This window comes from Triticum aestivum, chromosome 7A (assembly GCF_018294505.1).
Source record: "Triticum aestivum cultivar Chinese Spring chromosome 7A, IWGSC CS RefSeq v2.1, whole genome shotgun sequence".
In the NCBI taxonomy this organism is placed as follows: Eukaryota; Viridiplantae; Streptophyta; class Magnoliopsida; order Poales; family Poaceae; genus Triticum; species Triticum aestivum.
In genome coordinates this window covers 72,048,928-72,075,880 of record NC_057812.1, presented here as the reverse complement: position 1 = coordinate 72,075,880, position 26,953 = coordinate 72,048,928, and the positions used below count along the sequence as shown (strand labels likewise).

The window sequence follows — 26,953 nt, the reverse complement described above, 5'->3', positions numbered from 1 at the left end:
AACCACCGAGGAAAATAGTACGTCGTGGGCCATTCATTAACCTAATTTACAATTACAACGAAATTTAGCCAGTTGTTTAAGCCTAGCTTAGTGTTGCCAGCACATGGCCTCTCGATCCATTTTGGTTTGCAGACCATTACAAGCAAACGAACAATACAAAAATATCTAGTTGGATCAGGAAGCAGCTAGGGGGAAAGCTTCAACTAGCTAGATTAGACTTCACCAGATAGTAGAGAAGAAACAATTAGCAGCCTCTAGCTTAGCTCCATTTCGATCGGTTTTTAATTACTTTCGTCAATCGGCCGGCCAGCCGGCAGAAGAGAGATCTAAAGAAGAGGAAAAAGAGGCGGTGTATTTAGAATACTATGGCTATCATATGACTATTTAGGTATCCACTCAATTTCTCCTCTAAATATCCCCTCATGGGTACCACATGACTCATCCATGGCCCGATGACTTGTAACTTCATGTGTGTTTTCTTGTCTCAAGTGTGACCCAAGCTACTAAGACTGGGATATCTGATGCATGAAACTACAAGTCATTCTCACAAATATCTATCTAGAAATATTGTAGAAAAATACCGAACACTAGAAAACCTCTAAAACATACTATTTGTAGCTCTAGATTGTCCAATTCTGTTAGTAGGTACTGACAGAATTTTTGAATCTGAAAAAAGTTGAACAATTTGAAAGTCATTCATGAATTCCAAAAAGTTTGTTCTTATTTATGTACCCTCTTCCATAATCACGACGATATTTTTTTTATAGGAATGATAACTATGTGTGTCGTGATACCTGTTTTAGGAACAAAGTTTCGCCAACCATGTTCTCTAGGTTCGCCAATATTTCTATCACACGCGTGTGCAATTTTACTTAGTTGTCATTATCGTGTAAAGTTTACATCAATACATATAAAAAAAGGTTACATTCCATATGTGATAATTCAATAAAGTGACTTTGTAGGGATACATCTTTCATACGTGATAATTCAATAAAGTAAAAATAAAGATGCTCTAATTAATTAATTTAACTGGAGAAGCAAGAAAGCAGCAGCAAGAATCAGTGCCTCCAGCTTTGTCCACTCATCCCAAAACACCTGAAGGTACATACAGCTGAGCTGATGCAAGAGCAAAAAGAAAGAATCAAACCAGATCAGATCAGAGCGGTTTCATCATTAAGGACTACATACTAAAAATCAAGTGGTGGCATGACTCAGAGCACCAAATCTGGAAGGAAATCATCTTTACTCTAACCTAATGCATTACTGGCTCTATTCGAGATCGGAACGCCGTCACTCGCGTGGACTGCACGTTTTTTGCATCGTGCTCTGTGGTCACTTTACTCACTAACCTTAAAACTGTCCTTTTTTGGATGGGCTAGTACATAAGTGTGCTCATCAATCTAGCAACCTTAAACAACATGGTACTACTAGCTAACCTTCTATAACTTGGATGTTACCTTTACCACACAAATGCCAATGTTCCTGCCACACCCACCTCAATAAGTACGGCTACCCAGATATAAGCACACAGTTCTAAAGAAAGTGTACCACTCACATATACTCCCTCCGTTTGGAATTACTTGTCGCAGAAATAGATGTATGTAGACATATTTTAGTTCTAGATACATCCATATCGGAGACAACTAATTCCGAACAGAGGGAGTACATTGCAAGATATGGACACGCCGTTTTTAGAAAATTGTACACCCACATACTACTTTGGTTTTGAAAAGTGTAAGAGGTATGAGCACACGGTTTTGAAGAAACCAGAAACCACTTTCCTCCTAACAAGAAATGGACCAGGTTCTATCACTCCAACGGTCCAACCTCAGTTAGAAACAAATCTACAACTTTGAATAGGTACCACGCGACTGCTAGACTATTTCAATGGTTCGAACAAAAAGAGGCTGGCCTGGTAGCTGACGCCATATTGTACGGCACAGGTCATGGCAACATGTCCGAAGCCAATAGGCCATCCTCGTACCCAAAGTCTAAACTATGAACAGTCGCAACAATATTATATATTATGGACGTCCTTGTCGCATCCACCGAGGAAATTAGTATGTAGTGGGCCATTAATTAACCTAATTTACAATTAAAAGCGTATTTAGCGAGTTGTTTAAGCCTAGGTTAGTGTTGTCATCACATGGGGCCTCTCGATCCCTTTTGGTTTCCAGACCATTACAAGCAAGCCAACAATACAAAAAGAGCTAGCTGGATCAGGTAGCAGCTGGGGGGAAAGCTTCAACTAGCTAGATTAGACTTGTCGATTGTCACCCAGATAGTAGAGAAGAAACAATTAGCAGCCTCTAGCTTCCCTCCATTTCGATCTGTTCTTAATACTTTTGTCAATCGGCCGGCTAGCCGGCAGAAGAGAGATCTAGAGAAGAGGAAGAAGAAGAAGAAGAAGAAGATGGGGAGGGGAAAGATTGCGATTGAGAGGATCGACAACACAACGAACCGGCAGGTGACCTTCTCCAAGCGCCGCGGAGGGCTGATGAAGAAGGCCCGGGAGCTTGCCATCCTCTGTGACGCCGATCTCGCGCTCATCGTCTTCTCCAGCACGGGTCGCCTCTACGACTTCGCGAGCTCCAGGTATGTTAGTTAGACAATTTGTTCCTGCAACCTCCCAATACTCTATCAGTTACTCAATTTCATCCGCTCATAATCTGGATGTGTTCCTAATTTTTTTTTGTCTTCATCAGCGGAATGGAGGCAATACTAGAGCGGTACCAGGAGGCGAAAGAGGAGCACTGCGGAGTGTTGAATCCAACATCTGAGGCAAAGGTATGTAACTATGTATGCATAGTAGCTTTTCCATGCCACACATATATTTACCAAAGAAAAGGAAGTGGTGAAACAAATAGAAATCAAGCTTGGATGATGATCTAGCAATATAAGATCTCAGATTATCTGCGTTTGAGTGGAATTTTGTATTTTATTTCGTAATATTTCAAACTATGCAATAAAAATGTCTGCATGCATATCAATCGGTGCAGAACCCGGAGATATTCCTCCTTTTCGCAAAAAATAGCAATCAAGCTAGCAAAAACAGTTCTGAAGTTGTGTGCTCATTCAGAAAAATAGCAATCAATCTAGCAAAAGATGTATATATAGTCATTTCCATGCACTAATTAACTAAAGTGGCTAATTATTCAGTTGAACAGTTAACACCTACCTGTTAGTAGTTGTCGTACGTTAGTGACTCCTAACGAATCTAAATCTCTAATCAAAGTTAGTAACACAAACAATTAGGGGATCATCATCTTTATTGATTAATTTAGTAGGTCAGGGTCTTGGTGAGGTGAATGATGCACATTTCTCCTCACGTTTCTTGGTCCCATGAATGATTGAATGATGCCAAATGGAAAGTGTGTGACATCTTTGCAGTTTCATCTATCTTGGCCTTCACGGCCATCATCGGAAATGCTCAGGCCCAGAAATTTATAATGGCTGGCGGATGAGCCGAATATGATATACAACTAATGATATGGGCATATGGTAGAGTAGTTAATGAAAACAAAGAATCACTAAGTGCTCTGCTGTTCAAAGGAATTCCATAAGTTTTTTCAGGATTTGGATCCTTAGGGAAAATTCCTAAGATTGCTTTTGGTTCATAAATAAGTTTAGGTTTCTTACCACGTATTACCCGTGGTACCTAAGGATTGCTTTGGATGAAAAGTTTCCATGCACTCAAACCTCTTCTTTGAAATCATCTATTTTACCTGCAGCATCAGATACTCTTTGATCCAAATTCCTATGTTTTCAAGTCTTATAGGATTCAAGAAAAAAAATGCAATTCCAATCACATGTTTTTCCTTTTTCCCACATTTTGAGAATCATGTGAATCAAAGGGGACCTAACAACCTCTTTGGTTCGGTATTATAAAAATACAAGAACATAAAAAATAATATCAAAATGGATGCCACATCATGTTAATTAGTACATATGTTTAATACGAATCATTGAATAATAGAGCCTGTTTGGTTGCACTATAGTAAAAATGAGAATTTTGTTTGGAAGGATTGCAAACATGCATAGTTGTCAAAGAAATAAAGACAAACACCATGAGGTTGCTCAATGGAAAATTTCCTTTTGAACTGCATGTAGAGGAGACAATATAACATGTTCCTATGGTTTTCTAATCCTACAAACTTAAAAAGTCCAACGAAAATTAAACCGATGAGGCCCCTAAAAATGCTATCATATAGGGGTGGGGGTGTATTTAGAAAACTGTGGCTATCACATCACTATCTAGATATCCACTCAGTTTCTCTTCCAAATATCCCCTCATGGCTATCACAGGACTCATCCATGGCCCGATGGCTTGTAACTCCATGCATGTTTTCTTGTCTCAAGTGTGACCCAAGCTACCTAAGATTTGGATATGTGATGCATGCAACTCAAGTCATTCCTAGAAATATCTATCTAGAAATATTGTAGAAAAATACTGACCACTAGAAAACCTCCAAAACATACTATTTGTAGCTAGATTGTCCAATTCTGTCACTAGTCTGTGCCAGATTTTGTCCATTCTTCATTTCAGGAAATATATGTAATACTTTTCCCCATGTAGATATTTTTGGATAATCTTAGCTTTTGCTAAACCCCATTCATCGTAAGATGCATATGGACAACCTCATTACATCGCCGCATTACAAAGATATCAACGTTATCTTGTTGCCAAAAGCAAGGGAAGATAAAATAGCATGGACCAACAGAGACGAACATGCCAAACAATATCACTACAAACATCCATAAGCCCACCATTGTCACACTGTCCAAAACACGAGATAAACTCCCAGTGGTTCACTCAGGCTTCTTTGGGCAAGATTCAACATTAACAACTATCTATGTTGCACCTTCTGCAATAACACATACGACCACGACCAATTGGTACACGAGAGTATCACCTGCTGCATACAGGAATGAACTTCCCTGTTGTTAAAAATGACATCATTCTGCATAATAAGATAGAACAAAACATCGTTGTGTGGCCTGACCAAAATGAGAGATCTTAAGATGTATAATCTCTACTGGGATGAGGTCTAAGGACTAGAGGGAGAGGGTTGAATAGTCCAATTAAACAATGCTACTCCAATTTTTAGGGTTGAAGGTTTTAGGACAAGACAATGATGACTAGAGAACTAAAAGTACTTAGGGCATCTCCAACGCCAACCCCAACACGGACCCGATATTCGTTCGCAGACCGGTCAGGACTAGTCCACGAACACCGATGCAGGAGTCGACCATCCAACCATGTTCCCTAACTGCCTGCCCCCTGTTTTCTCTAAGACTACAACACTCAAAATAATTACAGAAAAATAGCACAATTCATCCATAAATGACATGAAAATATATCTAGTACAACAATAGTTCAAATGTAAATATTACATCTGATAAAACCGGATGTTGAACAAGCTTTTCGAATTCATACCGCCCCTTGAGCTCCATCCAATAATGTATGTGCGTGAATGGCCTGCCCTCAGTCCAGTAGTACATCACAATAGTGCGTGTAGAAGATACAACGTGTAGAGAAACATTGAGTGAATGAATGAATAACCAACATATAGATTGATAGGAAGCAAAACTTATAATCTCGATGGTTGACCACCCCGATGGCCAGATTTCTCTACTCGTGTGATCACACCACAAAATTTCATGACGGAGTTGCGGATGGTGTACCATCAATGCAATATCAACTTCACATTGCGTACATGGATGAAGTTCATCTCGTAGGGCGCGAAGTCCTTACGCGAATAAAATGAAGCATGCATGCGCTGCCAAAAGATTAAGCCCATTGAGTTCCTGCCTACAAAGTCTGCAGATATGGCCAACCATGAATCACACAACAACTCATCCTCAATCACTAATTACCCCACCATTTTGCTTACTCTTGAAAACAACAAGAAGTTCAACAAAAAAATCTCGATGGCATTTGAAAGAACACCTGCTGGGTGTGGTTTCCACCATGGACGTCATTGGCAGGGGCGGAGGGTACCTGGCCATAGAGGGATATTGGGTAGACGGCGGTCTAGTCTAAGGAGGGCAAGCATGTTTGTATGGGCTGCGAGTGTCCTATAATGCCTGGGTGGCGGCTAGAGAGGTACAATGGTGGCGGTGATCAAGGAGGATGCGGATGCAAAGCAAGGGGGAGCGGCGGCGGAGTGGGAGAAAACTAGACTAGGAGGGGGCTTTGGATGGGATGGGGGTGTCAGAGTCCTACGTGGCGGTGGTCTGGACTCTCAGAAAGCCCTCTGCCCCCCGTTTTATTTTTGTTTTCAAGATATGGGTGCCCAGACCGGTCCATGGACCAATGGGGTACCGTATTGGATGGGAAAATGGTTTGGAGATCTTAGTCCGGATGGATGCGAGTAGTTTGAGGGTCAGCGTTGGAGATTCCCTTAGCAAGAAAGTAAACAAGCATATTGAGAAGCAAAAAATAATAACTTCCAAGTAATTAAGTAGGAGGTAAGGTAATGGGAATGCAAACACTCATGACGGTAAGATGTTTTCCCCGTGGTTTGGATGGTTGGCAATGTCCTATATCTACGTTAATGAAGGCTTTGAACCAATAGTTCTAGGATCACAAGGATCTCAATTGCATTGCCCACCAAGCACCCCACCCAGTGCACTAAACCTATTTCATCATGGCTTTCACTTAGAAGCCCCACTAAGGGAAGATCTTCACCAAGTGGGCAGTCTTAGAGCCCATACAAACTCTTGAATCTTTCATTTATGGAACTTGACATGCTCTTAAGTGACTCCTAATTTTCTAGGATGCACCCACTATCCAAGAGTAACAAGATGAGCAAAGTTTCTTGATGAGAACTCCTTGGATGACCTTTAGTCGAAGCTTCTCTCAAGAATACAAAGGATCACTCTCCCACAAGGATAGGATTGCGGTCAAAGAGATGAACTTAAGTAGGGATGCAAGAATGGATTTCTTGGCCTTCAAAGCATCAATAAGTGAACATTCAATCACCCAACACTTCTTTTCTTGTATTCTTGCCTTGGACCTCTCTTCCCTATGGTGGAGACGAATGGAGTGGAGTGGGGGTGGAGTGGCTTGCAAAGGGTGGAACGAGTGAGTGGAATGACTAAGGATGGAATGGAATAGTTGCGACCGCGAATGGGTATGTGAGGATATTTATAGAGAGGGTCCAAATCTGACCATTACTTCAAAAAATAACTAGGCTCAGAAGTGCCAGAGGAAAAAATAGTGGAATTGTAGAGATAATTCCAATAAATTCAAATGACTAGTGCATTGCTTAGGAGCTAGATGAAATAAGTACTCATAAGTATCTTATGAAAAGAATGAGCTGTGGTTTTGAAACAAAAAGGAATCCTTTTTTGCAAACATGGAATGGCTCCGGAGTATGGGTTAAACCAATTGATTCTCGGTAGTACTGCAGTACACATTAAGAACATCTCAAAATGAGAATTAGTAGAAAGTGTCTAAGTCATAGCTCGAAAGTACAGGCAGCGGAGGTGTCAAACTTATACCGTGACTCACAAGTACAAATTGAAATGGATGAAGTGCTAATAAAAATGTTATGTTCAGAAGTGTCAGAGTGAATGGAGAATATTTCAAGGTGGATTGGTTCGAGAATTCTAAAAAAGAATGATTCTAAACTATGGAAACTGGACATATGTCTGAGTATCAAAACATATATCTCTAGATGTACCGGGGCTTAAAAAGATTCATACAAGTGAATGGTGAGGGGTGGATTATCAGGAATTTCTCTTAGAATCTGTTTCTTAGAGTTCAAATAGAAGTACTTTGATTGTGCCTTCTGCATACTACGATTGTCCTAAACTCAATGTGAATCTTGGATTAACTAGAAAAACTATAAATACATGCTAAAAGCTTGAGGTAGACAACAACTACAAAAATTGTATGTAGGATTCATAAATGACATTTCACTTATATCCATGGAACATCTATAAGAAAATTAGTCCTAGTCCCTGAAATAAACTCATTAAAAACATTAGTGACTTTAGATGGTTTTATCATATATCACTAAAACCATGTAGGGTATCTTGGAGATGACCTTTCAACTTCCGTAATCAAGACCCAAAAATATGCAAAATACTACAAGGCATGGTAATATTAAAGTCTAAATACATAAGTCCCCATGTAGTAAATGCTAGACAACAAGTAAAAATAGATGTTGAATGGTTTCTTGTTCATAACAACAGCTACAACGAGTATCCCTAGGACATATTAATTGACCAAATTATCCTTAGTTAGTATAACTATTTAACTGGTAATCAAAGGTAAACTTTTATCTCCAAAGGTAATTTAAGATGCAACAAATTTTTAGACCTAAAATTGGCCCTCTTGTTGACTAAGACGAACACATCAGGTGCATAGGGAAAACTCCACAAGTGCGATGATAATGCTATCATTTAAGCAAGTCATGGTTCATTTCTAGCCACGTATCTACAATCTCGGGGATAACCTCATTCCAGCCTGCTAAATGTTGGCCAATGACAACCCTACTAAAATCCACATGTGGGTGTCCTGTTTCAATAATCGCAGAAACATTGGCATTTCTATGACAAACAATACTAAATATTCATGGGTTAGAACAGAAAGAGGCCTATATCCTTGATTTACATATCCTCTCAAAACCAAATTGATTGACCATTTCCACCTTAAGCGAACAAAATTGGACAAAAGTATTCTTAACCTTCAGGAGGTCCTTTCAAAAATGGGAGCCTATTGGTTTTACATTAACCACTAAGAGTGTTTTTTGCCCAAGTACTTAGTACTATATATGTAAGAGAAACTACTACACTTTATCCTTTCTTAGAAACTTAAACAACCATTTACTAAGATGACACATATTTTTGACTTCTAGATCATGAATCTCAGGGCTACACCCATTGTTTGGTATACACAAAATATCTCAGGGCTACACCCATCATGTATGTAATTAAACAAGTTTGGAATCCTTTCACAATTATCTATATTGTTTCATTTGCTCAATTGGTGCTCGCCCGTAATTTGGAGGAGGGGAATGATGCGGGAGAGAAGAAGGGGATCTCCAAGACGCGGGTACGTGAATGACATGTGAGGGTCGAAGGAACGAGGGCCTATGTGACAAGACGCTACATGGGGTGAGTCCGGTGAGGTTGGTGGCACTGAACTCCATGACATATGGGGCAGAGGACTCACCTATTTGATATTTTCCTTTTTCTAAAAATCTAAAACTCCTTCGTATGTCTAGGTACTCCATATATGTTGATGTGTAAAAGTTTCATAAATTTTAGGAAAATATTACTATATATTATACATTAAATGAATTTCTGCGCACTTACTGAAAGTGATCCCATTTTGAACTATAGGTGTATCAAATAAGCAACAAAAATATATTTAAGGAAATACATGCAATTAGCAGTCATCTCGTGGAAAAGGATGAGATATTCAACTTTGTGCTATGATAAATCTAGCCGGAGTTTTGCATGATTTCAGAGTATTGATAGATATCTTAATCAAAGTCAAAAAATAAAATAGAACTTGGTATGATACCCTGATATAGACGCATGGCCATGCAATAAAAAATTGAGAAGAATACACAAAACAAAAATAGCAGGTTGTTCAGAAAATGGACTATCTCCGATGAAGTTTCGTAAAATTCCTCGAAAATCTCCAACTTTTTACCACCCAAACCAATTTCAGTGACCATTCGAGCTCTTTTTCACTTCAAACTTTCTCTACAACTTGCTTTAACATCTATTATGACAAGTGTGAATTAAAATCAAAACTAGTTACAAAATAATCTTTTTAGCATTATCTTTCAAGGCTAAAAATGAAAGAATATCTAAAATGTTGTCCAAAATTAGAAAAATTGGCAAGGAGTCTTAATATTGGTGTAATATATTATGATAACTAGCAACGTGTCCGTGCGTTGCAACGGATCCAAAGTAGAATAGTACTTGTTTGAAAGAAAACACTCTTGTTTTGATATACATATATACCACTAAAAATATATTATTTTTCACTCAAAATATATTTCTCAGACTGTTTTGATGAGTTGAGGGAGGGATGTGGTTGCTCATAATATAATAAGGTGTTTTCTGCAAATTGGAGCAGAGAAGTGGGCTATTGTTGCAAAAATGGCACAACTTGCCTCATATCCGTTAGATGCAGAACCAATGGTCAGAAATGACGGATGACATACACACCATCATCACCAACCTAGTCTTTTATAGGAGTATAGAAATTCTGAGAAGAATACACATAAGTTAAATAACGATTCTTCACGAGGTGAATTATCTCCCATAACATCCAATGCAAATATTCAGACAACCCTTTTGAAGTAACCAGTTGAGATCATTTTCACTTCAAAATTTGTGTGCACTTCGCTTTAAATTTTTTAATAAAAATTGTGAATGAAAATCAACATTTATTATGTAACTATCAACGTTTAGCATTTCCTACAAAAGAAATTAGAAGAAAATTAAATAATAAAAATAAAAGTTGTCAAAAATAGTCAAACTTGGCACGGTGTCCTAATATTGGAGCATGAGGTTATCATTAAATCTCACATGATTTATGGAAGTTGGAAAACCCACTTCCTTAGGAATGACCCTTTTGACACCCTCCACTCCGTTTAGATGTCGATAAAGTTTTGGACACACAGGCCGTTGCAGTCAAGCATTTCCTTGTCCCCCTCGATGTTGAAGCCAGCGAAAACATACTTCTCATTGCGCAAGAAGTGGTAACTTTTTAAAAAAAGGGATTTTATTGACTCAAAAGGAGCATCAAGAGGATGCAGACCCAAAGAGCACACACTTGCCCTCTGCATTGCTCGCATGCACACAACCAACACCAACACACGCATACAAAAACACGCCGACAAATAGCAAAGTCATATAAGACCAAAGCTATGCGTAGGCGAGGAAAAAAATCTAAAGCGATTAGATCCATGATCAACAAATTACAACAATGACCATATCCACACCAACCATTTCATGACATCACATAGACAACGAGGTTCTTCAACAACAACGACTTCAAGAAGGGGCCGACACTCAAGCATCGCCGTCACCGGATCCAACCACCAAGGTCAGAATCTAGGTTTTGGCCCTGAAGAATAAATCTGAGCATATCCGAGAATGCCTTCCATAAGGTAACGACATAAAAACATCGCCATTGCCAGGTATAACCAGCTCGGGTCAGACCTAGGCTTTCACCCCGGAGCTCACGACCGGGTGCCTGAGTCGCACCACCATCGAAGTCATCAAGTATTGTCACCACCACTTTTCCATGGTCCCAGTAGCTACATGCGACGCGACTGTCACCGCTACACAACCATCCCTTTGCATCAAGTCGATATCCATATTTTCCATCTCATCGCAGAAGCCAACCACCGGATCTAGAGGAAGAACTCCCATGAAGACCTTTCGGTGGCCACTGTAATCCACGGCAAGGTCGTTGCCGTAGGCCGGAGCCGTTGCCATCATGACCATCACCAACGACGAAGTACACCATCGCTGACTACCACCTCACCGGAGAGTCCTTCTCATGCCCATCGTCCTAGAGACCAACATGGCAAGGAACTGGAGCATGAAACACGGATCATCATCACCAATGTCCAGCCGCGCAACCGCCAGAGTCAGCACCACATCCAACCGAGATCAGCACCGAGTCGTGCCGGCCACGGTCGAGCCAAACCTTTGCGGCTAGATGGCCCCAGATTGAAACCTTTCAGAAACAGCCGGATTCAATAAACGGGAGTCCCACTCGCGCCGGAACAGACCAGGTCTATGTGTCTCCAGCTCGAGGATTGGACTAGCAAGGCCACAACTGCCGTTGTCGCCCGCCGGGATCAAAGGTCAACCCATAGCTCGACGGATCTAAAGTTCTGACCACCACAAGCAAACCACGTGAAAGGACAGCCACTGGACACCAATCGCGCGTCCTGCAGCCGCCACAGCAAAGGCCAGCGGCGAGGAGGGATTGACAAGGGAGGATCTAGGTGTGGCAGCGGGGGGTTTTCCCGGGTCGCCAAGGGCTGGCGACATGGGAGTCCACTGGCCCGACCACGAGATAGTGTAACTGGCTTATGAAAACAAACTACCCCAAGCAGTTCCTCTCATGCACTCGGCTCTGAACAGTCATCATGCAAATAGAGGGACAAAACTGTGAGGCTATGCCGTGTGGAAACCGTGTCGATGGCGGGCGCTGAGAGAATGCGACAACAGCGAGCCTGAGGCGGCAACGTCGGATGAGCAGCGTGAGGATGTGTGTGGAAGTGGTGGGAAGAAAAGGGGCTCTATGCGCTAGCAAATACTCCCTCCGTTCTAAAATAGATGACTCAATTTTATACTAAAGTTAGTACAAAGTTGAGTTATCTATTTTGGAACGGAGGGAGTATGTGTATGCGCCATGTTGCAGGTGGCCCCCTCGTAGGAAGGATTGGTTAAACGGGTCCCCTCTTTTGTTGCGCTTGTGGACCCCACATCAACAAGTCCCGTCAAACGAGTCCCATCAATATTGGTGGGCCCAAATCATAATTTTTTTTTTGAAATTATGGTCTCAACAATGGGCCCCCACATCAGCCGGAATGGTTAACCGATTCTCATTCTCAATATTGGTGGGCCACATTAGAGTGGAAATATGAAAATTATTAGCTCAATAGTTGGCCCCACACCGAGTGGAACGGTCAATTGAGTCTCCTTGTCACTGCCGTTGACATGGTCAATGTTGGGGAACACGGTAATTTCAAAAAAATTCCTATGCACACGTAAGATCTATCATGGTGATGAATAGCAACGAGAGGGGAAAAGTGTTGTCTACGTACCCTCGTAGACCGTAAGCGGAAGCGTTATGACAACGCGGTTGATGTAGTCGTATGTCTTAACGATCCGACCAATCCTAGTACCGAAAGTACAGCACCTCCGCGATCTGAACACGTTCGGCTCTGTGACGTCCCACGAACTCACGATCCAGCAGAGTGTCGAGGGAGAGCTTCGTCAGCACGACGGCGTGATGACGATGATGATGAAGCTACCGGCGCAGGGCTTTGCCTAAGCACTACGACGATATAACCGAGGTGGATTATGGTGGAGGGGGGCACCGCACACGACTAAGGGATCAATGATCAACTTGTGTGTCTATGGGGTGCCCCCTGGCCACGTATATAAAGGATGGAGGGAGGAGGAGGCCGGCCCTCATAGGGCGCGCCCAAAGTGTGGAGTCCTACTAGGACTCCTAGTCCTAGTAGGATTCCACCTCCCACATGGAATAGGAAAAAGGGAAGGGAGAAGGAGAAAGAAGGAAGGGGGCACCCCCTTTCCCTAGTCCAATTCGGACCAGTCCACGGGGAAGGGGCACGGCCACCCTTGAGGCCTTTCTCTCCTTTCCCTTATGGCCCATTAAGGCCCAATACGAATTCCCGTAACTCTCAAATACTCCGAAAAATATCCGAATCACTCGGAACCTTTCCGATGTCCGAATATAGCCTTCCAATATATCGATCTTTACGTCTCAACCATTTCGAGACTCCTCGTCATGTCTCCGATCTCATCCGGGACTCCGAAGAAACTTCGGTCATCAAATCACATAACTCATAATACAAATCGTCACAGAACGTTAAGCGTGCGGACCCTACGGGTTCGTGAACTATGTAGACATGACCGAGACTCATCTCCGGTCAATAACCAATAGCGGAACCTGGATGCTCATATTGGTTCCTACATATTCTTCGAAGATCTTTATCGGTCAAACCGCATAACAACATACGTTGTTTCCTTTGTCATCGGTATGTTACTTGCCCGAGATTCGGTCGTCAGTATCATCATACCTAGTTCAATCTCGTTACTAGCAAGTCTCTTTACTCGTTTCGTAATGCATCATCCCGCAACTAACTCATTAGTCACACTGCTTGCAAGGCTCATAGTGATATACATTACCGAGAGGGCCCAGAGATACCTCTCTGATAGACGGAGTGACAATCCTAATCTCGATCTATGCCAACTCAACAAACACTATCAGAGACACCTGTAGAGCATCTTTATAATCACCCAGTTACGTTGTGACGTTTGATAGCACACAAGGTGTTCCTGCGGTATTTGGGAGTTGCATAATCTCATAGTTAGAGGAACATGTATAAGTCATGAAGAAAGTAGTAGCAATAAAACTGAACGATCATTATGCTAAGCTAATAGATGGGTCTTGTCCATCACATCATTCTCTAATGATGTGATCACGTTCATCAAATGACAACACATGTACATGGCTAGGAAACCTAACCATCTTTGATTAACGAGCTAGTCAAGTAGAGGCATACTAGGGACACTCTGTTTGTCTATGTATTCACACATGTACTAAGTTTCCGGTTAATACAATTCTAGCATGAATAATAAACATTTATCATGATATAAGGAAATATAAATAACAACATTATTATTGCCTCTAGGGCATATTTCCTTCAGTCTCCCACTTGCACTAGAGTCAATAATCTAGTTCACATAGTCATGTGATTTAACACCAATAGTTTGCATCTTTATGTGATTAGTTCACATCTCAATGTGACTAACACCCAAAGGGTTTACTAGAGTCAATAATCTAGTTCACATCGCTATGTGAATAACACCCAAAGAGTGATCATGTTTTGCTTGTGAGAGAAATTTAGTCAACGGGTCTGCCATATTCAGAGCCTTATGTATTTTGCAAATTTTCTATGTCTACAATGCTTTGCACGGAGCTACTCTAGCTAATTGCTCCAACTTTCAATATGTATCTAGATCGAGATTTAGAGTCATCCAGATCGGTGTCAAAGCTTGCATCGACGTAACTCTTTACGACGAACTCTTTGTCACCTCCATAACTGAGAAACATTTCCTTATTCCACTAAGGATATTTTTGACTGCTGTCCAGTGATCCACTCCTGGATCACTATGGTACCCTCTTGCCAAACTTATGGTGAGGTACACAATATGTCTGGCATATCATACTTTATAGAACCGATGACTGAGGCATAGGGAATGACTTTTCATTCTCTTTCTATTTTCTGCCATGGACGGGTATTGAGTCTTTACTCAACTTCACACCTTGCAACACAGGCAAGAACTCCTTCTTTGACTGTTCCATTTTGAACTACATCAAAATCTTGTCAAGGCATGTACTCATTGAAAATATATCAAGCGTCTTGATCTATCTCTATAGATCTTGATGCTCAATATGTAAGCAGCTTCACCGAGGTCTTTCATTGAAAAATTCTTATTCAAGTATCCTTTTATGCTATTCAGAAATTCAGTATCATTTCCGATCAACAATATGCCATCTACATATAATATCAGAAATGCTACGGAGCTCCCACCCACTTTCTTGTAAATACAGGCTTCTCCAAAAGTCTGTATAAAACCATATGCTTTGATCACACTATCAAAGCATATATTTCAACTCCGATAGGCTTGCACTAGCCCATAAATGGATCACTGGAGCTTGCACACTTTGTTAGCACCTTTAGGATCGACAAAACCTTCTGGTTGCATCATATGCAACTCTTCTTTAAGGAATCCATTAAGGAATGCAGTTTTGACGTCCATTTGCCAAATTTCATAATCATAAAATGCGGCAATTGCTAACATGATTCGGACGGATTTAAGCATCGCTACGGGTGAGAAGGTCTCATCATAGTCAACTCTTTGAACTTGTCGAAAACCTTTTGCAACAAGTCGAGCTTTGTAGACAGTAATATTACCGTCAGCGTCAGTCTTCTTCTTGAAGATCCATTTATTCTCTATGGCCTGCCGATCATCGGGCAAGTCAACCAAAGTCCACACTTTGTTTTCATACATGGATCCCATCTCAGATTTCATAGCCTCAAGACATTTTGCGGAACTTGGGCTCATCATCGCTGCCTCATAGTTCGTAGGTTCGTCATGGTCAAGTAACATGACTTCCAGAACAGGATTACCATAACACTCTAGTGCGGACCGTACTCTACTTGACCTACGAGGTTCGGTAGTAACTTGATCTGAAGTTTCATGATCATCATCATTATCTTCCTCACTAATTGGTGTAGGAATCACTGAAACTGATTTCTATGATGAACTACTTTCCAATTTGGGAGAAGGTACAATTACCTCATCAAGTTCTACTTTCCTCCCACTCACTTCTTTCGAGAGAAACTCCTTCCCTAGAAAGGATCCGTTCTTAGCAACAAAATATCTTGCCTTTGGTTCTGTGGTAGAAGGTGTACCCAACAGTTTCTTTTGGGTATCCTATGAAGACGCACTACTCCGATTTGGGTTCGAGCTTATCAGTTTGAAACTTTTTCACATAAGCATCGCAACCCCAAACTTTAAGAAACGACAGCTTTGGTTTCTTGCCAAACCATAGCTCATACGATGTCATCTCAACGGATTTAGATGGTGCCCTATTTAACGTGAATGCATCTGTCTCTAATGCATAACCCCAAAACGATAGTGGTAAATCGGTAAGAGACATCATAGATCGCACCATATCCAATAAAGTATAATTACAACGTTCGGACACACCATTATGCTGTGGTGTTCCAGGTGGCGTGAGTTGTGAAAAATATTCCACATTGTTTCAAATGAAGACCAAACTCGTAACTCAAATATTCGCCTCCGCGATCAGATCGTAGAAACTTTATTTTCTTGTTACGATGATTTTCCACTTCACTCTAAAATTATTTGAACTTTTCGAATGTTTCAGACTTATGTTTCATTAAGTAGATATACCCATATCTGCTCAAATCATCTGTGAAGGTCAGAAAATAACGATACCTGCCATGAGCCTCAACACTCATTGGACCGCACACATCAGTATGTATTGTTTCCAACAAGTCTATTGCTCGCTCCATTGTTCTGAAGAATGGAGTCTTAGTCATCTTGCCCATGAGGCATGGTTCGCAAGCATCAAGTGATTCATAATCAAGTGATTTCAAAAGTCCATCAACATGGGGTTTCTTCATGCGCTTTACACCAATATGACATAAACGGCAGTGCCACATATAAGTTGCACTATCATTATTAACTTTGCATCTTTTGGCTTCAATATTATGAATATGTGTATCACTACGATCAAGATTCAATAAACCATTTATATTGAGTGTATGACCATAGAAGGTTTTATTCATGTAAATAAAACAACAATTATTCTTTGACTTAAATGAATAACCATATTGCAATAAACATGATCCAATCATATTTATGCTCAACACAAACACCAAATAACATTTATTTTAGGTTCAACACTAATCCCGAATGTAAAGGGAGTGTGCGATGGTGATCTTATCAACCTTGGAATCTCTTCCAACACACATCACCACTTTTCTCTCAACTAGTCTCTGTTCATTTTGTAACTCCTGTTTCGAGTTACTAATCATAGCAACTGAATCGGTATCAAATACCTAGGGGTTACTATGAACACTAGTAAAGTACACATCAATAGCATGTATATCATATATACTTTTGTTCACTTTTCCATCTTTCTTATCCACCAAGTATTTAGGGCAGTTCCACTTCCAGTGACCATTTCCTTTGCAGTAGAAGCACTCAGTTTCAGGCTTGGGTCTATCTTTGGGCTTCTTCATGGGAGTGGCAACTTGCTTGCCATTCTTCTTGAAGTTTCCTTTCTTTCCCTTGCCCTTTTACTTGAAACTAGTGGTCTTTTCAACCATCAACACTTGATGCTTTTCTTGATTTCTACCTTCGTTGATTTCAGCATCGCGAAGATCTCGGGAATTGTTTTTCGTCATCCCTTGCATATTATAGTTCATCACGAAGTTCTACTAACTTGGTGATAGTGACTAGAGAAAACTTGTCAATTACTATCTTACCTGGAAGATTAACTCCCACTTGATTCAAGTAATTGTAGTACCCAGACAATCTGAGCGCATGCTCACTGGTTGAGCTATTCTCCTCCATCTTGCAGGCAAAGTACTGTCAGAGGTCTTATACCTCTTGACATGGGCATGCGTATGAAATACCAATTTCAAGTCTTGGAACATCTTATATGCTCCGTGGCGTTCAAAACATTATTGAAGTCCCGGTTCTAAGCCGTAAAGCATGGTGCACTAAACTATCAAGTAGTCATCATACCGAGCTTTGCCAAATGTTCATAACGTATGCATCTGCTCTTGTAATAGGTCCTTCACCTAGCGGTGCATGAAGGACATAATTCTTCTGTGCAGCAATGAGGATAATCTCATATCACGGAGCTAGTCCACACCATTGCTACTAACATCTTTCAACATAGTTTTCTCTAGGAACATATCATAGATAAAATGGGGAAGCTATATGCGAGCAATTGATCTACAACATAGATATGCAAATACTATCAGGACTAAGTTCATGATAAATTAAAGTTCAATTAATCATAGTATTTAAGAACTCCCACTTAGATAGACATCCCTCTAATCATCTAAGTGATCACGTGATCCATATCAACTAAACCATGTCCGATCATCACGTTGAGATGGAGTAGCTTTCAATGGTGAACATCACTGTGTTGATCATATCTACTATATGATTCACGCTCGACCTTTCGGTCTCAGTGTTCCGAGGCCATATCTGCATATGCTAGGCTTGCCAAGTTTAACCCGAGTATTCTGCGTGTGCAAAACTGGCTTGCACTCGCTGTATGTGAACGTAGAGCTTATCACACCCGATCATCACGTGGTGTCTTGGCACGACGAACTGTAGCAATGGTGCATACTCAGGGAGAACACTTATACCTTGAAATTTAGTCAGAGAACATCTTATAATGCTACCGCCGAACTAAGCAAAATAAGATACATAAAGGATAAACATCACATGCAATCAATACAAGTGATATGATATGGCCATCATCATCTTGTGCCTTTGATCTCCATCTCCAAAGCACTATCATGATCACCATCGTTACCGGCATGACACCATGATCTCCATCATCTTGATCTTTATCAACGTGTCGTCACATGGTCATCTCGCCAACTATTGCTTTTGCAACTATTGCTATCGCATAGCAATAAAGTAAAGCAATTATATGGCGCTTGCATCTTATGCAACAAAGAGACATCCATGAGGCTCATGCTAGTTTCCGATAACTTTAACAAAACATGATCATCTCATACAACAATTTATATCTCATCACGTCTTGACCATATCACATCACAACATGCCATGCAAAAACAAGTTAGACGTCCTCTACTTTGTTGTTGCAAGTTTTACGTGGCTACTATGGGCTGAGCAAGAATCGTTCTTACCTACGTATCAAAAACCACAATGCGGTATAGTGATTGCTTTTTGATCTTCAGAAAGAACCCTGTTCATTGAATCTGATTCAACTAAAGTTGGAGAAACAAACACCCACTAGTCATCTGTGTGTGAAGCACGTTGGTAGAACCAGTCTCGCGTAAGCGTAATGTTGGTCCGAGCCGCTTCATCCAACAATACCGCTGAATCAAGAATCAACTAGTGACGGCAAGCAATATGTATATACCCACGCCCACAACTCCTTTGTGTTCTACTTGTGCATATAACATCTACGCATAGACCTGGCTCAGATGCCACTATTGGGGAATGCAGTAATTTCAAAAAAAATTCCTACGCACACACAAGATCTATCATGGTGATGCATAGCAACAAGAGGGAAAGAGTGTTGTCTACGTACCCTCGTAGACCATAAGCGGAAGCGTTATTACAACGCGGTTGATGTAGTCATACGTCTTCACGATCCGACCGATCCTAGTACCGAAAGTATGACACCTCCGCGATCTGCACATGTTCGGCTCGGAGACGTCCCACGAACTCACGATCCAGCAGAGTGTCGAGGGAGAGCTTCGTCAGCACGACAGCATGATGACAGTGATGATGAAGCTACCGGCGCAGGGCTTCGCCTAAGTACTACGACGATATGACCAATGTGGTTATGGTGGAGGGGGGCACCGCACACGGCTAAGAGATCAATGATCAACTTGTGTGTCTATGGGGTGCCCCCTGGCCACGTATATAAAGGATGGAGGGAGGAGGAGGCCGGCCCTCATAGGGCGTGCCCAAAGTGTGGAGTCCTACTAGGACCCCCTAGTCCTAGTAGGATTCCACCTCCCACATGAAATAGGAAAAAAGGAAGGGAGAAGGAGAAGGAAGGAAGGGGGCGCCCCCTTTCCCTAGTCCAATTCGGACAAGTCCATGGGGAAGGGGCGTGGCCACCCTTGAGGCCTTTCTCTCCTTTCCCGTATGGCCCATTAAGGCCCAATACGAATTCCCGTAACTCTCTGATACTCCGAAAAATACCCGAATCACTTGGAACCTTTTCGATGTCCGAATATAGCCTTCCAATATATCGATATTTACGTCTCGACCATTTCGAGACTCCTCGTCATGTCCCCGATCTCATCCGGGACTCCGAACAAACTTCGGTAATCAAATCACATAACTCATAATACAAATTGTCACAACACGTTAAGCGTGCGGACCCTACGGGTTCGAGAACTATGTAGACATGACCGAGACTCATCTCCGGTCAATAACCAATAGCAGAACCTAGATGCTCATATTGGTTCCTACATATTCTACGAAGATCTTTATCGGTCAAACCGCATAACAATATACGTTGTTCCCTTTGTGGTCGGTATGTTACTTGCCCGAGATTCGATCGTCGGTATCATCATACCTAGTTCAATCTCATTACCGGCAAGTCTCTTTACTCATTCCATAATGCATCATCCCGCAACTAACTTATTAGTCACATTGCTTGCAAGGCTCATAGTGATGTACATTACCGAGAGGGCCCGGAGATACCTCTCTGATAGATGGAGTGACAAATCCTAATCTCGATCTATGTCAACTCAACAAACACCATCGGAGACACCTGTAGAGCATCTTTATAATCACCCAGTTGCGCTGTGACGTTTGATAGCACACAAGGTGTTCCTCCGGTATTCGGGAGTTGCATAATCTCATAGTTAGAGGAACATGTATAAGTCATGAAGAAAACAGTAGCAATAAAACTGAACGATCATAATGCTAAGCTAACTGATGGGTCTTATCCATCACATCATTCTCTAATGATGTGATCCCATTCATCAAATGACAACACATGTCCATGGCTAGGAAACTTAACCATCTTTGATTAACGAGCTAGTCAAATAGAGGCATACTAGGGACACTCTGTTTGTCTATGTATTCACACATGTACTAAGTTTCCGGTTAATACAATTCTAGCATGAATAATAAATATTTATCATAATATAAGGAAATATAAATAACAACATTATTATTGCCTCTAGGGCATATTTCCTTCAGCCAAGTGGTGGATCCCAAATGTAAAGGAACGAGCCAAACGAGACGATGTCGCAACGACAACTCACTAAGATGGCACACAGGGGTATGCAACTAATTTTATCGCAATCCCTAATGGCACAAATGAAAATACGGAAGTTTGAGTGGCAAGACTCGAATATTCAATTTTAGCAGTGACACCGACCGATTTGTGTCTACTGTAAACTAGCGGCGGTGAGTTCTATACCACATATGGGCCCTTGTTTTTGTTTTGTCACTAGTCTCGGCTGTTGCGTATAGTAACTTATCGCTAAGGGGGGCATCAGTGGTGACTTTTCAGCTGAATTTTCTATATGTCCCCTTATAGGCTCGTCCATCGTCTATAGAAATTCATCAGCGGGCTCATCAGTGGTGACCTTTTTAGCCAAAGTTTCTATATGTTCCCTTATGGGCCACAAGGTGCCCATCAATCGAGATATGTAGAATTATAACACGTGAAACAAATTTTAAATATATATGATTTATTATATTTGATTATATACAGTTTTAAAATATTTATTGAATATAAGTAGAATAATAAATGAAAAATATTTTTGGATGCATGGTTGCATGTGGTGCTTGGTATTTGCTCACGCAAGCTTGCATTTTTTTGAAAATGGGAAATACCCCGTCCTCTGCATCATCATGATGCGCACAACCATTTTTATTAAAAGGAAATAAATAGGTCTGTGGATGTTGAGATAAATAAGTTAGTGGGATCACTCTCCTAGGTATATACGATGTGCACTAGTAGACCACACAAGGAAGCAATGTTATGGACCTCTAATTAATTTGGTGTGCTTGTATTTAGTATCCTTGTAGTTAGTATCTTATTTCATCTCTATTTGTTGGGCAGTTATGGCAGAGGGAGGTTACAACCTTGAGGCAGCAAGTGCAGAACTTACAACATAATAATAGGTAATATTAATGTACTTTAGATTGTATCACCCATGCATTGAAGTGAAATGCCAATTAGTATAGCTATTCAGAAGTTGTTGTTTGGGTGGTTTCATATGCAAATTAATTGAATGAAAATAGTGTGCCATACTGCCATGCATGCATGTCAAGATCTCTCACCTGGACACTATGCCAGTGAAAATCCATGTATTCAGTTGTAATGAATTGAGAAGCTAGCTAGGTAGCTACTAGCTAGTTATACCGTTAAATCATGTGCCCTGATATGATGTTAGGCAACTCTTGGGAGAGGAGCTATCTGGTACCACTGTTCGAGATTTGCAGTTTCTGGTGAACCAAGTTGAGATGAGCTTACATTCCGTAAGAAAGAGGAAGGTGGCCTTTTCTTTGCCCTTCTCTTTCCCTTTTCCCTTTTTTCTATTTTTGTTTCATACATACTTTACTTACAATTGATTTCTTTAGGAGCAAATTATGGCTGCGGAGATCCACGAACTCAACCAAAAGGTTCACTACATCCTCTTCATGTTCTTGCTTCTGCAGCTGTTGGTGCTAAATTAGCTCAGTTCGTTTGAATTATCGTATATGTGTCTGTTATTAACAGCCGAGGTATGATGAGATGGAATTTGCTTTTGCAGGGATTTCTTATTCAGAAGGAAAATATAGAGCTTGGTAAGAAATTGAGCATTGCTCATGAGCACAACATAGAGTTACAGAAGAAGGTAAGAAATGCTAGTAGCTAATATATCCTAGCTTGTCATCTGTAAAGTCCAGATATACTTTGAAATTAATCATTGATGAATCACATGCTATAACATATGCATTAGCAAGTCATCGAAATACATGACCGCATATATATGATTTGAAAAAGAGGAGACAAATTTGAAGGATCAATATAGAATTCACACACATTTTTTTTTGAGAATGAACCCACACACATTTTCTCGGGTGGATTTTATTCAACACTTCACATCCTATATAGTGTATTGGCGTGTCTAAGTTCTAACACAGATTCAAGTAAAAATATAAATCTTTCAGAAAAGGTCATAATGTGTTGGACAAACTAGAAACGCGATGCAACCGCATAATTTATTTAAAAGGTGTTGGAACTGGTCGCAAATTATATAAGAGCCCTGGCTAATATGACATTGATCATACTAGCTTCATTTTTTTTATTGCAAGCATCGAAGGAAGCTGATACTTGACAAACTATTAATGTGTGTTATTAGCTTTCCGGGGCCATGGCATCGAGTGAGCAGCAAGCCGGTGGAAGCACCTCAAAAGCTGCTGCCGGGTTATTGTTGTCGACTAGAGTACGTGAACCAAATATCGACCTTGAGTTGCGCCAGCAGGAGCATGAGGATGAATAACATCTACTGTCTCGTCCGCTGCATGCAGTAAGTATTGTAATTCATGTGTCGGTTAAATAATTAAGAAAATCCATTTGCTCAATCGCATGAAAAGCAAGTCACAGTTAATTACATTTCTAAATTCATGTTTATTGTTTTGCACCAGGCAGCGTCAACAGTATTTTCAGTCCATGCGTGACGATCAAAGCCCTTTTGGCGCAATTTGAAGCAAAAACCTGCTTAGAACCATTTTTTTGTGGTGTTGTCACAAATATTGTTATATAGCAGCAGATGTAGTTTGTTTGTGAGTCTAATTACCGATCTTAACAAGGTAAGAGAAGATCAAGTATATTATGAACGAACATGTAAACTTAATTATGTTTTTGTTTACTTGTATATATTGATCACAATTTACAACCTAATTAATGAGCTTCTGTTTTTTTCCAGAAACGTAATTAATGAGTTGCATATAGGCAGCTATTGAGTTTGTGTTGCGAGTCAGATTATCGGTCGTTTACAGACTTTGGAGGTCACGGTGAATTATGTGTTTAGGAATGGATGGGATTGTCCCCTCTTTCATACGCTTCAAATTGTTAGCCTAGAGTTTGACACCAATAGTTTAGCTAACCCTTTTTTTGTGGGTTAATAGTCTAGCTAACCCTAACCTATCATGTTAATTCCACAAGCCCTTCTTTTATTCTGATAGTATTGTGGATCATGATGGATGGAAAGAAAACGAATACATTTCCATACTATAATAGAAAGGCAAGTGTAGTAAATAGAGAAATGGATCATGTCACATGACTTGTTCAATTTCCACTCTATGAAATCTTACGAAGCCTATTCATGGATGACATGGTTGGGGTATGATCATGGAAAATATTCTCCTCGAGTGAACAAGACTATCCTTCCTAGGTAGGGGACTTACATGTTGACATGGTAAAAGACTCACCTCAAAATGCGGCCATGCATCGAACATGACTCACCTCAAAATGCGGCCATGCATTGAAAATGACTCACCTCAAATTGTCCTTTTCTTTCGTGTTTGTTTTTCTGTTTCTTGTGTGTGGTTTCTTCAATAAAAACCTAGGGTGCATCTCGGCCCCTTGTTAAAAACATCACTATTCCATGAATTATATCTTATCTCATATTTCTTCTTCACCATCTCCTCGCGGCCCTGCCATCCCACCTTTTTTGTTGGGGCTCCCACAATTTCCATGGTTGGGTGCCTCCACTCTTTCCACTCTTGATCTTCATGCTGGGGACGCCATGCTAGCCAACACAACCATGAGTTGCTAGTCGCCCGAGGATGTAAGTAAGGGCTTGAGATATCTAGCCAGATCTAGGATTAACGATGTCACACTTGGCCATACATTTCCTATAACTTGTCTAAAGTAGTTCGATAAATTATAGCCATGTGTTGGCATGCTTAAGAAAATCTTGCATACTCACTTCGGTTAATAATAATAAAATATATAGGATTTTTTGTGTTCTTCCCTTTATGTCTTTGTGTTCGAGCCACCTTAAATTGCCTTGCACGAGCTTTCGATGGGCCCGTCTCCAAAGACCGAGCCCAACAGCTACATCCAACACTTCATGCGTGCAGTGAATTTATGCGAGTGCGCAAACTCAACTTAGCCAACCGACATTCATGCGTGGCTAGTGTGAGCTGCGGCCAAAATAATGAGCGAACGACTCCAGCTAAAAAGACCATCTAGAGAAACCAACAGGTGTTGGCTCAAAAATGTAACTTCTATTTCAAAAAACATATTCACACATTTTGAAAAGTTCACATACTAGAAAAAAAATCATGAATTTCAAAATTTCTCATGAATTTGCAAAGAAATCATGTATTGAAAATTGTTCATGGTTTTTTTAAAAAAATTCACAATTTTAAAACTTTTGCAATTTAAAAAATGATGAGTTTGATAATGTTTACAAATTAAAAAAAAATTCATGCATTCAAAAACTGTTCATTAATTTTGAAATGAAAAAAGAAAAAGAAAAAAGGAAAATGGAAAATAAAAAAGTAGAAATAAGCGGCAGGGAGAAAAAGAACAAAACCGGTAGAAAAACCGAACACATAAATGCAAAAAGCAAAAAAAATTGGAATCATCTAGAAACTTTTAAAACTGAAATAGCAGAAGGGTTGCAAGGGCTGGCCCAATGGGGGAACATTGTGAGCGATGTGCACAAAGATTGAGGTAATCTACATCATCGCTCACGAAGATTGAAGTAATCGATGTTGACCCCTAAAAAACCTAAATGATAAGTGCCACAGTAAGGTGCGTGGCAGTTCAGCCCTGACGTTTTTCAATGGCAATTTCAGTCATGCAATGATGACAAATTCCAGTGACACATGGCAAGTTTCTAACAAAATAAATTGAAACACGAAAGTTGGCATACTTGCCATCTAAAGGTGTCATCCTCACGTAACTAAACTTGCTGTAGAAAACGTTTGGAGTTGCCATGTGCTTGTACCTGACGTTTGACACTTGTTAGGGTCAAAAAAAACTTAATCGATGATAAGAGCTCCTAGTCAGCGCCTTATGCGCTGGCTAGCGACCTGGCCCTCACAGCCTCACTAAGATGAGCTGGCCCACCAAACGCGATCAACAAGCATGCTCAGGGTCGTCTCCCCAAGCTCGCTCCTTCTACTCGTTGATCATTTGGAGGTGGATTTTTCAAAAAATAAACGAAAGAATGAAAATCTAAAAAATTGGCATTTGAATTTTTTCACAATTTTTAAAAAAGTTCACAAATTTGTAAAGTTTCACGAATTTGAATGAAATCATATTTTTTCTAGAAGTTTATGTAAAAAGGTTCATAAATTTAAAGAAAGTTCATGGATTTCAGAAAAATTACATGGATTTCAAAACATGTTCACAGATTAAAAAAGTTCACAAAATGATTATGTTTTTGCGAATTTAAGAAAAAATCATGAATTGTAAAAACAAAAGTTAACATGAAGCTTTGTAGGGATAGAAAAAAAGTTTGTGATTTTGAAAAAAAAATCCTAATTTAAAAGAGTAGTGAATTTGAAATAGGTTCATAAATTCTAAAAATATTCATGTATTTGAAAAACATTTCACAAAATTGTAAACAATTTGTGAATTTGAAAAAAACCATGAATAAAAAATTATTAATTAGGAAAAAGATCATAAAAAAGAAAAGTGGAAAGGAAAATGAATGCAAAAAATACATAGGGAAAACCCTAGTTCAAAAATCTAGAAATTTCACAAAACCGTTTGGAAGATTCACCTAACATTTTTTTACGGGAAGAAGCTTCACCTAACTAGATCGTGCAAAACCTTCGCAACCTACATTGGCCGGCTCTTTCCAACGGCTGTACTGGGACGGTGTGCGCCATGTAACAGATAAGCCTATAAATGGCGAGAGCTCCT

General features: G+C 40.3%; 1 protein-coding gene across 1 annotated transcript; it reads left to right on the top strand.

Annotated features, from left to right (window-relative positions):
• The first annotated feature begins 1,976 nt into the window (after positions 1-1,976).
• On the top strand, positions 1,977-23,858 carry LOC123151820 (MADS-box transcription factor 25-like). Its single transcript, XM_044571462.1, has 8 exons — positions 1,977-2,595; positions 2,706-2,787; positions 22,145-22,206; positions 22,479-22,578; positions 22,666-22,707; positions 22,839-22,922; positions 23,430-23,597; positions 23,716-23,858. The coding sequence occupies exons 1-7, from the start codon at positions 2,414-2,416 to the stop codon at positions 23,568-23,570; spliced, it is 693 nt and encodes a 230-aa protein (XP_044427397.1). The 5' UTR covers positions 1,977-2,413; the 3' UTR covers positions 23,571-23,597; positions 23,716-23,858.
• Positions 23,859-26,953: the final 3,095 nt, after the last annotated feature.